Source organism: Fringilla coelebs (assembly GCF_963513975.1).
Source record: "Fringilla coelebs genome assembly, chromosome: Z".
In the NCBI taxonomy this organism is placed as follows: Eukaryota; Metazoa; Chordata; class Aves; order Passeriformes; family Fringillidae; genus Fringilla; species Fringilla coelebs.
This window is the reverse complement of record NC_140031.1, coordinates 12,252,696-12,269,795: the sequence shown is the minus strand read 5'-3', so window position 1 is coordinate 12,269,795 and position 17,100 is coordinate 12,252,696. Positions and strand designations below refer to the sequence as shown.

Here is a 17,100-nt window from a genome sequence, read left to right as displayed (position 1 = left end):
TTTGAGTCTAAATGTAGGGCTGGGCAGTAATTCAGGACAAAAATAAATCTGACTTGCTGTAGTTGATTGTCCATAGATAATATAATTAAAAGAACTTTGTGTGTGCTCTCTTTACATAGTAGGCAAGTTAAAAGGAGGTTCTCCCCTGATTCAGGAAGGTCACTGTATTGTTACTAAACAGCAAATATTGATAGTCAACCAGATAACACCAAATATAGCTGAGAAGCGGGTACCATCATAGGAAATTAGGTCTCTACAGAGAACAAACACAACCATCAAAAATACCTCTCTAGTCTTTCAGCAGCAGCCATTCTGACCACCCATGATAATCCTACGGCTCGTTCTCTACATTTCTTAGCTCTAGCGGTTCCTAGTGGTAGGTGGCACTAAGTATGGAAGAAGTTTTATTAACTGCTGTAGCAATTTGCAAACCCTTTTTTCTGTGATTCTTGAACTGTATCTTATCAAATCATATATAATGCAATCAACTATAAAAAGAATTTAATTGCATTGGCAGAGACTTAGCCTTCTTTAAATGTAAAGTTTTGAATCCACTTCTGGTTTATTTACCCTGGCATAGCACTGACATCTCCGTCTTATGTTTTTGTCTGTACTTCCTAATCATACCATAATACTCACAATTTCTTTAAGCTTTCATGATACCTCCTCTGATCATCTCTAAGCCTCTTCACATCACTTGTCTTTCAAAGATGATGCAGCAAAGTCACACCACTGATCACACTCTCTGTTGTGATTCACATGGCTTAAAAGCATTTACTAACGTTATCAGGAAGTTAGAACTCACATATTTTTCAGCATTAAAAAAATTATTATCTTTCTACTTGTACAATAACAAGTTCCAAAGGGTCATGTGAAACAGTATCTTCATATCCTTTAACACCCTGGTAGGCAAAGGTTCTCAGATGTTGACAAAAGTCTTTCAACCATCCTACACCCTCTGTTTTGCCAGAAGTATCATTCTCTAAGCAGGAAAGCTGGAAAAACTTCTAGAGAACAAATGAAGGCTAATGTTCAATATTTGGTTCATAGCACACTGGAGAGAAACTTCAAGAATGTTCAAGCACTTTTTAAAATCCATTGGAAAGTAATCTTCCACACTCCTGGAACATGATTTAAATAGGTACCAAATTGGTGTATAAACCTGGATACAACATTCCAGACATTTTGCTGGAAAAGCCTTTGAATAGAGAGGCTTTAAGAAAGGTGTATGTGCTGCAAGTGAATTATTAAGATTTCACACATGAGTAATTACACTGTAAACAAGTTCCTAAGGGCAGAAGTTGGAGAAGAGAACCAGAGCATTCACATTGTCACAATGACATTTGTCTGCTGGAAAAGCTAGGAACTTTTTACAGAACCTGAGGAACACACTATTGCCAACAGATTGAAGAGACTGCAGTTAAAAACTGCAAATTAAGTGTGTCTTTTTTGTTTTTCTTCTTTTTTTCCTTCCTTACTTATTGATCTTACTTACCACCTTCACATAAAATTAGAGTTTTAATAAAAATGGGATCAAACAAATTAATCCTGGAACTCTGGCTAAAGAGTCTCAAAACCGGTAATAATCACTTTGAGAATCTGTGCCTCCAGTAGGCTCAAAAAGAGAAGAACAGTCCCTTCAAAAGGATGGTAAAGGCTATCCAGAGAATAACACATAGTCAATATGATTCAAGTACACACTAGAACAATTCTTCTGTAAGAACTGAGATAATGAAAAAATGGCATTCCAAAAGGAATTTGTTGCATCATCAAATCTTGAAGAGAGTTAAGTGCCATATCTGGACTCTAGCATGGACTCTAGCATATGGACTCTACATAGCTGCTCATAAAAATTTCACTAACAAGCTGAAGAGTGTTGATCTAGTGTAATCGAGACAAAAATATGTTGATTATTGTAAGCTATGTTCACACAAATTCAATTTTTCTTAATAAAAATGAAGTATATGTGAACAAGTGCAGCTTTCCAGAGCACTGTCATAAGAATAATAGTTTAAAATATTTGTCATTAATATCTTCTCATGTAAAAGAATTAGAGACTATTTTATTACTCTCATTAATATCATTACTGCATTTGATTTTAAGTCTTTAAGAGGGCAACCCCTGCTTTTAAAAATAGAATCAAAAGTTTTCTTGACTAATTTGAGTAACTTTCTGAAACAAAACAAATTCAGTGACAAGAAGCACAAACTTCTTATTTATCTGTGAATTGCAAACCCTAAGAGGAAGATAGACAAGCTCTATAGAAAGACAGTAGAATGCTTAAAACAACTTGGAGTATAAATCTAAGTTATCAGCAAAGAGCAGCTATACTTGCATATACAACAGTAGTATCACACCAAGTAGTCTTCAGTACTTTCCTGACAACTCATCCTTAAACCCCAAATAGAGATGTATCTATGACTTAGGACAGTAGAACATCAAGACATATGCAGATCAATTAAAAGTCAGTTAAAAGCATCAAAGACAATTGGAAGCTCAGAAATGATGACTCACATAAAGGTAATAGAAACTGTGCTGTTCAGTTTGTAGATCAGATTAGTGAAAGACATGATAATGTTTTTTGATATATAAATGTCTGACATAAAAAAAAAGGACGTGGTCTGTTTTTCTTTGCCCATTGGAAAGAAGTCAGGAAGCATCATGACTAACTGCAACAAAAATTATTCAGGTTAAGCATTAGGAGCTTTCTAGCACTAAGAATCTGAATAACTTCTGTGGCAAAGCCAAGAAAACTCTGTTGCTGACATTTTAAAATATATGGAAGTTACTGAGAGTAGTACTGCTACAGCTCAGCCAATGTGAGTGTAAAAAGATGGCAAGACCTCAAGTCCTTTCTGGCAGCTTTTTCTAAAATCCTAGAATCTTCTTCTGGAAAGCCTACCAAATTTTGCATTAGATGTAAAGAAAATGCTACTTATTTTGATTAGCAGACAACAATGACACATTTTCAAAGAGCATAAGTTAATTTAAAATTCAAACTTAAAGGGATAGCATATAAGACAGATAAAGAACATACATTTGAGAAGTTTTTAGGGACAGATTGTATTCACTTTCCATATCCTCTTCCAATAGTTTTCAGAGAAGAGTCCCACCACTCTACCCAGAGTTTGAAATGCCTCATGAAAAACTCAAGCTTTCACTGTTCTACGTGAGAAAGGATGTATTCAGAGCCTCCCTGCATTAAAAAATTTAGACTTGAAAGAAGAAACAGGAATGAATGTTTAATCTGGTGCTATCAGAAAAAAAGTCCTTGAATAAAGTTCTTCTGCCATTCTTTGAAGGAGAGAAGGAAGATGGCATTTTTTCTTCACAAGTAGCACCGAAGAGAGAGTACTGAAGTCTACACTATAGATTTGAGAAGATTCCTAATTCTTCTTATCTATTCTATATTCAGAGACCAAGCATAGAGCAATCTGACTGGAGGAATTCCATGAAGGCCTAAGAAAACAGATGTGATCTTTCCAAATTATTCAGAAAATAATCAAATATTCATTAACAATTTCTGGAGGGAATACAACATACTTGTGAAAAAGAGTGCAAAATTACATAATTTTGTAAGAGTTGTTGCTAGTTCTTATAGATGTTTTCCTAGTATTTAGGCAACTGTATGGAAACAGGACTGTAAATTATATGAACACACCTCTTCATAAAGCAGTGGACTAAAAACATTATGGAAGCCTTGCCTTTATCCAACTCTTTAGAGGTTTCCTCAAGAAAAAATTAGGAATTAAATAAAATGTGAGGTTGCATGGCAGTGGGAAAGTAGAACAAATGGATAAAATATTCTGACAACTAATCAATCTTCAGTAATGGAATCCAGGGGATATTTCATGAGGTCAACAAGAGGAAAACCCTCCATGATACTCCATACTGTATTCACAGAATGAGTTCTCAAAAAGTCATCCATTGGCAACAGATGACAGCTTGAAAAGACAGGCATTATGATGCTTCCATAGCTAAAACCAAAAAAATTTTGGGATTAAACTTCAGCTGCTCTTGTACCTTAAGTGAAGCAGAAGTGAACAAACACAGTGAAATTTTACTCCACTGATAAAATTAATAACCACTCAAAACACAAAAGTAAGTCCTGCCATCTCAAAAATATTTGCCTGTGCTGCAAACAAAACTTCTCCTTCATTTAGATTCTGTCACACAGACAGCTACATCCAGTGTGAAGGTAATTCAAGACTCTGCAATCATGGCCTCCATTTCTCCAGAGGTGTTGTAATCTTTGGTAAATGCCTCAAACCTCTACGAAAGCTCCAGCATTATAACAACTTTCCTGAAATCTCCCTCTGATTATGATTAGTTACACCTTTTCCCACTCTTTTTGTCCTTCCAGACAAAAGTAAGTATTTTGCACATTTTTCTTTATGAAGGTTTGTGACCTGCTAATCAAACTATCAGGGACTAATAAGAGAGCAACAAAAAGCTCAGCATAAATACTTGTTGTATTCATCCCAATTTTCACTACAAATCACAGGCCAAAAATTCCCTGTAGGGGATCTCATGTTTTTAATAACACTGAAATTATTTACAACTCTTCCATACATTTCTAAAATACTAGATGGAGCATCAAGAACTGGTTCTCTCAATCAGGGTTCATTAATGTCTTAATGAGGGCAAAATGTCAACACTATTAGCAGCAGTATTTCAGTTGTGCAATTTATCAAAGGGAAAAGTAAAGTTAACATAGAGATAAATCAGAAAGATCTTCTTGCACTTTAATGCTAATGCTGAAACATTGCAATCTGAACTATACAATCAGTCTGTTTCCAGAAATAGTCTGAAAAGCTGTCCCTTCAAAACTGGGCTCTGAGACAGCCAATTAAAACCGCAGCAACTTTAACAAAAAAAAAAAAAATCAAATATTGTCTGACTGAGTGGTAAGCACATATACGAGTGGGCTAACGTAGATCCACAACCTTGTTAAACCTATAAACTTGACAAAGAGTGAAAAATAACCACATGTACACAAGTCTTATGGGAAGTCCTTTAGAACCAGACATCCTGAAATACTGAAGCTCCTGGCATCCTATACACATACTTCTCACTTGCCACCTGAACCATAGGATAATTCAGTTAGGAAGGGACCTCAGGAGATGTTTTGTTCATCCTCATGCTCAAAGCAGGGTGAGGCAGGGACACATTATGTCAGGTTTTATCCAACCTGACTCTGAAAACCCCCAAGGACAGAAAGCTCACAGATTCTATGGGCATCCTTTTCCACTACTTAACTGTCCAGATAGTGAAAATTTTTTCCTTAGATCTGGTTATACTTCCTATTTAAATTTAAGTCCATTGTATTTCATCCTTCTTCCATAGCGATGAAAAGACTGACTCAGATCTTCCTAATAATCTCCTTATAGGCATGGAAAGGCTGCCCTCAGGTCCACCCCTGACAAACATGGCTTTTATTCAGGCTGCATAATGCCTTCACCTTTTCTGTAATCTCCACCATCTTCTGTTCTGTTCTCTGCCTAAACTGATCACCCAGTAAGACTTATTTTTTTGTTTCAGGTCTATAGAGAAGAAAGCGTTTTTTGTTTCATTTTTCAATTATTGCCCTGTAAATGTACAATCACTGAAAAAGAAAATTAACAAGAATATGTCCCAAGCCCTACCTTACCAAGTGGATTTTAGTATAAAGAATTATTTTTTCTGTTTCCTCTCAACTGACAGACAGTTCACCCTATACGTCTCCACAGCTAAGGTTTTCAGGCTTCATTTATGCTATGTGTATTGAGCTCATGTATTTTCATATTTTTAATAATCCATTATTGTAATTAAGGCAAGTGCTGCATATTAAAACACTTTTGAGCTGGTTAAGGGTTCAATACTCGTAATGCTGCCTTTAAAACTTTTCTTATGTAGAGCAACTTAATTCTTATAAAGAACTTAATTCTCAGATTGGAAAGGATTTTAAATCCTTCTGTCCTCCATAAATTTGAGCTTTATTTTGAAGGATGATTGGTTAATTGTTGAACAATCAGAAATTTCTTCTAGATCAGGGCTCAAAATAATTTTGCATCCAAAGCATAATGCCATAGTCTGTAGTACCAGTTAAATACAAAACTCAGGAGGAAAAAGGGAATTCTTTAAATTCTTTAATTTCTCTGTTCTTTAAATTCTCTGTTCTTTAAAACTGGGAAAAATAAATTGACATATATATGACTGCTAGACTACCTTTAAGGGCTCCATCACTTCCAGCTGGAGAGCAGACTGACTGTGGTGACCTCAAGGAAAAAGATGCAGCATTCCTTATTGAAGGATCGCCATCCTAAAGTAAGAATGATTTAAAAAGTCAACATATGAACATAAATATCTGTTAAAATAAAAATTGAAGTTAGTACATAAATTGATAAAATGGATTGGGAAAAAAAGCACACAAGAAATACTAGAAGAGCCACTCCCATTAAAATATTTGTAATTTAGACTGCTATTAGACTATAACATAAGCAATGCCCCAGTCAGACTTAAGAGGACTCTATAACCAGAACAGGCACACACACACACAAAAAAAAAATCTTTGTGTATGTTTTCAAGCTAGACAAGCTTTTGGGTTTACATTAGGATTCCATTTAAAATTTTTTGTTGCAAGTACTCATAGTAAAGGGCTGTAGAGCACATGCATGACCTATATACAATACCACTTGAAAGAAATAGCATATGAAATGCAGATTTTTAAAACTCTGGTTTTACATAATCTACCCTAAAAAGATTAATTTTAATCTTAAAAGACTATCTAGAACGCTATCTTGCTCTTATAGTTCAACAAAGTAACACTTTGTATCTGTATCCTCACCACAGGGAAGACAGGACTGAATACGATCTCTACCAGTCCCATTACAGCAGCTGGGTTAGTCTCATGTAAAACTAACTAACTAACTAACTAACTAACTAACTAACTAACTAACTAACTAACTAACTAACTAACTAACTAACGTGATTTTAGCTTGTAAGAGTTAAACAGGAAACAACTCAATGGCAAAATGAAACACTTCCCCAAAGCAATTAGTAATTTCTGCCAAACTTTTTCATAATATAATACTAATTGCAATGTAATTATGTCCATGCTATATTTTTAGCAATGTAAATGTGTATTTTTGACCCCCACACTATCCTTATATAAAACGTGAAACCCACTATTACAATCTCCATTCAGAGTTTTACATGGGTTTTTCCATGCTTTTGTGGAGCCCTCTGCTGCTCACAACTACTCATTCATGCAGTGTCCTAACTAAACTTCAACTACAGAATGGTTATTTCCCACTTCAACTACTGTTTCTTATACAGCATCTATGAGAATGTTTGGGGTAAGGAAAAGCTAGCAAATTCTGTATCTATGAAGAGAAAACTTCTATAATTACAAAAAAAATTCTAAAAATGTCATTCTTCCAAAAGGTAGAGTGATACAAATGAAGTCTCCAAAGAAGTTCTACAGTTATTTCATGCTTCCTAATTAAAGTGGTTATTTTAGCAGTTAACATTCTAATGTAGCTCTTCTTGAGATATCCATATACAGGCAATTTTTTCACACAGCCATTTCTTTCCTTTATTTTTTTTAAATCTGAATTATCTGTGTGATAAATACTTTTTAACCTTTGGACCAATATTAACCCAATTAACAGAATGTTAAAAGGTTTAATTGTAATTATGTCTTTATTCATCTGCATGAAAGAAATCAGCATTCAGTACTGAGATAGAAAGCAAAATTAGTATTTCAAGGAGATAGCAGCCTGTATAGATGGACAATCACACTCTGACAATGGCCAAACAGCCAAATTCCATGTGTGTAGCCATAGACTAGGCTGTGCCTTCTGAAGGGAAAAATGACACTGCTAAAAAGGAAAGAGTTTAAAGTTTATGGACTTAAGGTGATTTCAACTCCAAGAACACAAATCCATAAGAAATCAGATTTCATCAGTTTTACCACCGATGGGCACTTACCACACAACTATATTATATTTTTTTATTTTAATTCACAGCACAATAAACCTGAACTTACACTGTGGTGTTAATTACAATTATTTTTTGCTAGAGTGCTTGCAAAAAGAGTTGTTGCCTTCTGAGGAAATTCTCACGGGCAAAGGAGTTTAATATTCAGACCACCACAATAAAGTGAGGTCTGTATCAAAAGTATATAATGCTATTTTAAGTGAAACTGAACTGATATCATACTGAGTTACTAACTTAGCTACTGCACTGAAATTATGGAACTGATATTTTTTTCCCAAACTGGCTTTTCTTTGACTCAGAAAAAAATATCAGAAACACACCCATATTGAAAAATAAGCTTAATAACTTCTTATCAGGTATGTTTTATTCAGTCAGAAGAAGATCTTTAACCATGATTGTCAAAGGAACTAACCTGGTATATGACATTTTGGGTAGAGATGTCATTCCTACCACAGTCGACAAATTTTCAGAAACGGGCATTCCTTAGTTTGGAGCTTCACCAAATGATGAATTATATTCTAGGAATGCTCTCAAGTTTACCAAAAATTGTCCTTAAATTGAGTGACTGTGTAGTGACACATTAAGGGTACATTAAAGGAATACCTGCTGATTTTGTATTTCAGAGAAACATGATAAAGCAATTATGCTTTATGTTTTGTATATGAAGCGAAACATTTATGTAAGCATTTTGTTTTAAAGCAACAAAATCCTAAAATGAATAAAAATATTTTAAGTTCTTGAGTTTTATGAGTCTTAAAATGCTCATTCATAAAGGTCTTCTCCAAAGTAGAAAAGGCTACAACATTATAATTATTATTCATACAGAGATGTAAAACTTGAATCAATATTCTTCAAATTGTTTTCTGCATCATAGCTTCTAAAATCAGCTTTAAAAGTTATAATTACAACTAAAACACAGGTAAACACATATGCACCATTAAGAAAGTGCACAAACGGATAAAAATGCTAGTTTACAACATTTACTACTTTCTATGTCTAGCATTTCTCCAATTAGACCAGCCAATAAAGATGTATTATGTTTTCCTAGTCTGTCGATTTTCAAATGAGTCTGCACGTCTGAAATTGAAATCTATCTTCAGTGGTTTTATTCCTCAACAGCATCATAAAATATCTGACTTCTGAGGCAGTTAAATGCATACTTGCTTTATCATAGTAAATATCTGCTTTATCATAATAAGTTTATTAGGTAACATACATCACTACTGAGTCTGTGCACCATCTGTAGGTAGTCTTCATTTGAGCCATGTCTAGAATTATCAGCATGATGATTAGCTGAATTTCCAGACAACTGACTTGAAACTTTATTTTCATGGAGATTCCTCATCCCAGCTGTGACAATGGGACTGGATACGGAAGCTGGAATACAAAAAAATTAACTAGTCATGAACTTGAAAAGATTCAGAGAAAACACCCTAATGATGGATATTAAAACATTGGAAGCAAGAGGTCTAGAATCTGAACAAGAATCCAACTTGCTACAAATACCTTGATTAAAAACACATTATCTAAGATTTTCAAAAGGATTTAAAATATTAATTCCATGTACAAATTAGCCAAATTTCTCTCCATATCTATTATAATTACAGTCAGTATCTTCCCAATTGATTACAGAAAACTTTGTTTACTTCTATATAACTTCAACTCACTACCTTAGTAACTTTCAAGGTATTCATGAGACATATAACATTACATATAAAACAGCTGTATATATATTCTAAACACAATGTTAAACTTTATGAAAAAATTATTTAAAAGAATCCAGTAGAATTCTGCTTACCACAAAAAAAAAAGCACAACAAAAAAAAAATGCCCTAGATACCTTAATACTGATCATGTGCTCAGAATTGTTTTCAAGACAAGGGAAGAACAAAAACCCATTTGTTCCGAAGGTCGTCTTTGCCAGTTACTATACCTTGAGCATAATTCTAGCCAACTTAGAATTAATCTGACACTAAAAAGGGCCAGTAAGGCTGAAGAATCTCTAAAGTTTACTTTAGTTAATCTAAAGTTAAGAAAACTTAACTTTTCATCAGCAGAAATCAGGTTTTCCCTAGAAAATGTAAGGGATGCTCACAGCTAACAAATACAACTTTTGGGTTGTTCAGATTATTTTCATTATCACATATACAGGGCAACAGTGCAAATTGGACACAGGGGAGCACTGCAACATTAATGTGTTTTACTTTTTCTTCTTCTGTTTAATTTTTTTAAAATAAAGTAGATACACCACTTTTTCCAGCCAAAAAACCAAAGCTTAAATATACCTGCCTCAAAGATTTGCATTAAGCATGTGACTCCTTCAAAGAAATTAGAAACCCATGAAATGTGCACATGAAAGTTAAGTTGTTATGAAATAGGAGTATAAAATAAACATCAGACTTACCTTGCTGCATTTGAGGATGAGCTGTATAGCTTGGAGGATGTGAATATGGCATGTATCCTGCAGGGCTTTGAGGAGCATATGGACTAGGCACTGGACTGTTCTGTTGTGCCAAAAATCTGTTACCAGAGCTTGTCTGTGGTGGCACAAACCGGCTAAAAAGAAAAAAAAAATGGCAAAAAAGTTTTTAAAATCTGGAATAGCAAAAATAGACAAATTCATTATTTCTCTTGGAAATTATACCTTCAGATGACGAAAATTTCTTTAAGATAAAAAAAGCCTCCAACACAATCGACAACTTCCTTCAAAAGCAGCATATTAAGCTATCTATACTTTCCTAATTGCACATGTTACTTAAGAGTCAGACGATATTAAAAAGCATTCATAAGACCTCCATCTAGGGAAGGGAAACAATGACACAAATATGTATGGAAATTAGATCTGCAATTTCCTAAAGTCCAGTACCTGGGTTGAAACTACAAGCAGAATTCTCTCCTCCTGTCCAGAGTATTTTAATATATTAATAAAAGCCTAAATTATAGGTAAATGCTACTTGCAAACACTCAAAAACACAGAAATATGACGAAGATTCTGCTGGAAGATTTGCTAAACTACTGGGCCTATCTTCCTGCAAGAAGCCTTTTGCATAACTGTTCCATGCTTTTACTAACCTTCTTTCCCACCATTCTGCTACTGGGACAAGGTGGAACACACCAGCCTATTCTGTCCTGTCCTCTTACCACCAGTCTCAGCCTCTGACACGGGCAGAAGACAACCAGAGGGTAACAGGAGGCAGATGGACTCATTAGGCAGAAAAGAAAGTTGGGCAAAATTATGGGATGGAGCAAGAGAGAAGAGAATTCATCATGAATCCATAGAATATACAGGGATTAGCTTGCTGAAAGAAAGATGTTTCTTTGCATATGAAGAAACTTACCGTGCTATCAGACAAATGCCAAATTTGTCAAGACACTGACCATCTTTCTCTTACATATTTGCAACAAGAATTGGCTGTCAGTGTATGAACTTGTAGTTCACTCCCCTCCCATCCCACTTAATAAAAAGGATTACCTGGAAGGGCTATGTGAGATAGTGGTTTGCTGATAATTCGAAGATGCAGGACTACCACGCATGGAATTCTGAGAAATATTAAACTGCGACATCATCATCCCTATTAAAAAAAAAAGATAAGAGCATTACTTTACACACATTTCCTTTGCAATCAATGAAGTATCTCATTCCAGAATTTATTACATACAATGAGATTATGAACTTAAATGACATGATAAAATTTGTTGACATTAGGATCATCTACCCACACCTGTTAAAAAATTAGAAATTAATGAATCCATGTATGATGTCCATTTTACATCATGACAGAAAAAAGAGTTCTCTAAAGTTATGTTAATTCAGCTACAATATTAACAGTAGTTTCTTCATCTCTTCCTCTGAACTTCTTAAGTCAAAACCTACTAGTAAAGAGAAACATTTTAAACTAGGACATATATTCTGCATCCCAGGCTGCTGTGTACAATACTTGTTGCCAATAAGCAAAAGGTTTCACAGATTCACAAGTTAAAAGAACACAGAAAGCTTATCTTCAGTTGGTGGAGCAAGTATAGCAATCAGTCACTCTGGGTTGAGTGCTTCAAGATATTCTCACTGCTCCAATAATATTTAGTGGTCTCTTTCTACCCAGAGACAAAAGCTTTCCATTCCATCTCCATTAAGCTTAGAGGGCATGTTATTAAAGCAGGTGATGAAATATTTCAATTGCAAGGCAGAACCAATACCCCAACTGTGACTCCTGCAGCTAGTAGATAAACACAGTCACGTGCTGGAAGTTCAGGTGCTGAAACAGCTGGTGAGCTACATGTATCAATGTTCTTGAAATTAATTTAAGAGGCATTTGGACAACGCCTTTAATTTGACTGAATTTTCAGTCAGCCCTGAAGTTGTCAGGCATCCAGATTAGATGATCATAGTAGGTCCCTTCCAACTGAAATATTCTATTCTATTCTGACTCACATCGCTATAAAGGGGAATTTAAAGGAATCTTTTTTTTTTTCCTCTCTTCAATACAGGAATAAAGAATATCCTAAAAACTACATAACAAAGTGACATAGAAACACAGAAATGTAAACGAATTTGCAGTTATTTTACTGACAGAATTTAACACCTTACAGCTAAAAAAGTGTCGGAACTCACAAACACATAGTGTCATGGGAAACTACAGCAAGTGATCTACAGCCTTAGATAGAAGCTCATTAATAGTACAAGTACTTTAGACAGACAAAAGTCCCCAATATAAAACTGTTGGAAGATTTTTGTTAATCCTACAGTTGCCATCACCAATTTCAATTACTGCAATAATCACACAAGCAAAACTAGTTTCAGAAATCTTCCCCGTCACCCTCTTTTCTCCTCTACTTTCTCCAGCAGAGACAGCAATAATCCTGCAGGAATTAAGCCATTACTACCTCCCAGTAGCTGGCAAATTCTGCATTCCATTCCATGTACTAATACTATAGCACACTAATACTGGGCCTGAACAGGAGTTAAAGTCCTGTGTTGTGTTAAAAAAAGTTAGGTATTTCAATACCTCAATATAGAGTACATTTCAGTATGCGGAGTAACAGACAGAGACTCCTCAACCCCTACAAAATCTGTTTAAATGGATGCTGGTTGCCTCACATAGAGGCAAGTGAACATGAAATCCCAGGGATTTTTTAAACTGGAAGGAGCACCCAGCATGCCCACTGCCCCTTCACCTCTCACTGCCATTCTCAACACAGCTAGGTACAGTATTTCAGCCAAACAAGTAATATTCCTGTACAGAAAGCTGACATAATGTAACCATATCAGCATGAACTATTGTGCTGGGGTGACTTCATGATGCTTGTATCCCCATTCATCTGTTTAACCCATAAATAAGCTTTGCACCTTTAAAACTGGTTCTGAGAGCAAAGGTGGGGAGAGAAGAAGCACAGAGTTTATCAGAAACTGCAATTGCTTCCCTGCATCCTTCTCCTGGACTGTGTTGTCTGCAGCACGGACAGACAGCTGGACAGAGCTCTCCTTTCCTTTTAGTCAGTTTTTAGCTAGCTGATGTAGGGAAGTACCTGGACTTTGGCTCTTCTTTTTCTTGGAACTGTTTGAACCTACTCTAGACTGAACACCCAGAATGACACCAGGAGCTCATGCCTGTGGCACACTGGGGTCTAGGACGCTGCATTCCAGCACCTCAGGGACTGATAAGAGACTGAGTGAGCTGAACTACAGCCCATGAAGGGAACTTTCTGAGTTCATCATCTGTTCAGAGCAGCAAGAGGTTTTATTGTTTAATATTGTTCATTTTTTATGCTAGTGAATACTTTACCTGTTAAATAAACAGGCTTTTTTCCCCAAACCAGTTAGAAGAGAGTCCGCTTAAATCTGCTTTCTAAAGGAATTCCTTTAGAGGTTTTCTCCCAAATTTGCCCTAAACCAGGACAAATACATTTTTTTTTGGTGCCCAAGAAAGTGGAAAAAGGCTGTACTGACTGCATTATAGTTGTAGTTACACTGTATCGGGATAAAGCAATCAGTAGCCATGTTGCTTGAATTCATGATGTCTCTCTGGGTGGAAGCCTTTATGCGCTTCTGGTCCCCAGGCTTTTTAAAGTTTTAATACCTTTCTAGTCCTTCTACTTATTTTCTTGCCTGGAAATAGCTCCAGTATTGTCCCTAACACAGTTTTTACAGTAGAGGGGCACGGATTAGAATACCTATTGTGCTGGGCTCAGTGATAATGACTTATAGGGAATTTACTAAGGTACTAAAGTCTATTTAACACAAGCATGGTTTATGGTCCTACCCTACATTCTAGTTCCAGTACCATGTTTTGGGAGTTCATTGGTAACTGCACCCAGTTTCTTAGAAGAAGAGCAGGGAATGAGGCTTTTCGGCCTTCCCTTTCCTTCCTCTCCTTTGAATCTCTTAACCCACTTTTTCAGAATGTTCAGTTTCCCTTGACTATTAAAGGGACCACCTTCTTCATATTTAATCTAGTAAGCTTTCTCTATACAGTCTACAGCTCATCTAGAATGGGGGCTGAGATGTTCCGAAGAGTTAATGAGACCCCTAACACAGAAGCAGATCCAAGTGTAGAAAATTCTGAGTGGTGTAGAAAATAGGAGAGAACAGGTCCAATCCTGAAGGAATTTCCAGATCCTCCAGCCTAAGAATTTTCATGTGAACAAATTCAGAACCCAGACGAGATGGGGAAATATCTGAAAGAGAACTGCCATAATGACTCGAAGGAAAAAAGATCATCGCAGTAAGCTGGGTCCCGGCCTATGCTTACCGCGTGCTGCTGAATACTTTAGGGCAGCAGATAGAGGCAGGAGGGCAGGGACATGAATCAGCAGCTACCTCAGTCACTCAGGCTGCAGCCAACACACCAGCTACTCAGGTTGTAGCTAAACCAGACAGTGAGCCTAAGCCACTGGTAGTTGCTGTGGGAAAGAAGCACACAAGCAAAAGCAATCAGGCAGTGATTGATGATGATGATGATCCAAGGGAAGGACCCTCAACACCAATTCCTGACACAGAAGTTGGAGTCAAAGCAACTGACACAAGATCAGAAGGCACTATTGAGTCCCTTTCCCTGAAGAACCTTCATAGCCTAAGAAAAGATTACACTCAAAGACTTGATGAATCTATAATTAGTTGGTTAGACTGTCTTTGGGATGCTGCAGGTGAGGCTACAATTCTGGATGGCACTGAAGCAAGGCATTTGGGATCCCTGTCACATGATCCTGTGATCGACCAAGGAATGATGAGAAGGGCTAACCCTCACAGCCTCTGGGCATGGGTCCTGGGAAGCATGGCACAAAGATATCTGCATAAAGACAATCTCTATATGCGGCAAACCCAGTGGAAGACCACAGAACACGGGATTCAATGCCTGAGAGAAATGGCAGTGACAAAAATGGTCTTCTCAGATGATCTAAACACTGTAAATCCAGATTTGGTACCATGTACATCCATGATGATACCAAAACTTACACGACTTAGGCTACAAAAATATGCCCCTGCTTTAAACAATAATGAAGTGGGACGACAGGGAGGAGACCATGCTTCATATGGCCAAAAAGCTCTGAGCACATACAGATGCTGTGCACGGTCCCACATATGCAAGAATCACAGCTGTGAAAACATGTCTGCAGAAATTGGAAGATAAGATAGAGGAGAATCAGAGAAGCGATTAGAGAAGAAATGAATGAGGGTTTTCTACAAATATCAGCAATACAGATCAGAAGTTCCAGTATCAAACACAGATGTCCCTCAGACAGGGAGAGAAGGTACACCCCACAAGCTGAGCTGTGGTTTTTCCTGCGTGATTGTGGAGAAAACATGAGGACATAGGATGGAAAATCTACTACTACTCTGGCACAATGGGTGCTTAAATTAAAAGACAGCAAGACTCAGAGAAGTTCCACCAAAAAAGAAGAAGCTCCAGTACCTGTAGCCAAACTACCAGGTATGATGTTAACGATGTGTCTAATCCCCTTAAAAACCTCCAAGACATACACTCAAGGAAAAAAGAAAAGGATAACCAAGCTTAGAGGGGGCCCTGCCTCTAGCCACGTAAAGACTAGGGAAAACCATATTTTTTAGACTGTATGAATTCGTTGGTCTAGCACATGAAAACCACAAAAATATGAAGCCTTAGTCGACACTAGTGCATAGTGCACATTAATCCCATCGAGACATGTGGGAACAAAATCTATTTCTATTGCTAGTGTCACAAGGGGCATCACAGGGCATCACAAGATTTTACTTTAGTAGAAGGTAATGTAAGCCTGACTAGAAATCAGTGGAAGAAATACCCTATTGTGACTAGCCCAAAAGCCCCATGCATTTTACACAAAGATTTCTTCAAAGTGAGTATTTCAAAAACCCAAAGGGACTCAGGTGGGCATTTAAGATAACAGCTATAAAGACAGAGAGCATCAAACAATTGAACACCTTGCCTAAACTATCAGAAAACACATCTGCAATAAGACTTCTGAAGGGGGAAGAGCAATGAGTACCAACTGCCACTTCGACAGTGCGCCGTCAGCTGTACAGAGCAACTATGTGATTTCCATCCATAAAATAATCTGTAAACTAAAGAGCTGAAAAGTGATCAGCAAAAACCCACTCACCCTTCAACAGCCCATTTGACCTATAAGCAAATCTGAAGGAGAATGGAGACTGACTGTGGACTATCATGCCTTAAACTAAGTGACTCCACTATTGAGTACTACTATGCCATACACCTTAGAGCACCAGTACGAGCTGGAGTCCAAGGCAGTGAAGTGGCATTGCTATTGACATTACTAATGCTATTTTCTCCATTCCTTTAACAACAGAATGCAGGCCTCAGTTTACCTTCACATAAAAGGGAATGCAGTATACCTAGAACCAACTGCCCCAGGGGTCAAAGCACAGTCCTACCATCTGCCATAGACTAAGCTACACTAGGGAAGTGTAAAGCTCCAGAACACCTGCAATATATTGATGACATCATTGTGTAGGAGAGCACAGCAGCAGAAATGTTTGAAAAAGAAGAAAAAGTCATTCAAATTCTCCTAAAAGTCAGCTTCACTGTCAAAAAAAGCAAAGTTAAGGGACCTGCTCAAGAGATCCAGTTCCTGAGAGAAAAGTAACAAGATAGACTGAATCAAATTCCC

At 36.7% G+C, this 17,100-nt stretch overlaps 1 protein-coding gene across 7 annotated transcripts in view; it reads right to left on the bottom strand.

The window, feature by feature from the left end:
• Positions 1–17,100, bottom strand: part of NIPBL (NIPBL cohesin loading factor) — a 151,909-nt gene that overhangs the window by 74,976 nt on the left and 59,833 nt on the right. For 6 of the 7 annotated variants that reach the window (XM_084225499.1, XM_084225500.1, XM_084225505.1 and 3 more), the window contains exons 5-8: positions 11,453–11,552; positions 10,385–10,536; positions 9,197–9,357; positions 6,208–6,301 (exon numbers count right to left, since the gene is read on the bottom strand). In XM_084225499.1, coding sequence (XP_084081625.1) covers positions 6,208–6,301; positions 9,197–9,357; positions 10,385–10,536; positions 11,453–11,552 — 507 coding nt within the window. Of the gene's footprint in view, positions 1–6,207; positions 6,302–9,196; positions 9,358–10,384; positions 10,537–11,052; positions 11,125–11,452; positions 11,553–17,100 lie in introns of those variants that run through there. The other variant, XM_084225503.1, reaches the window with a different exon arrangement.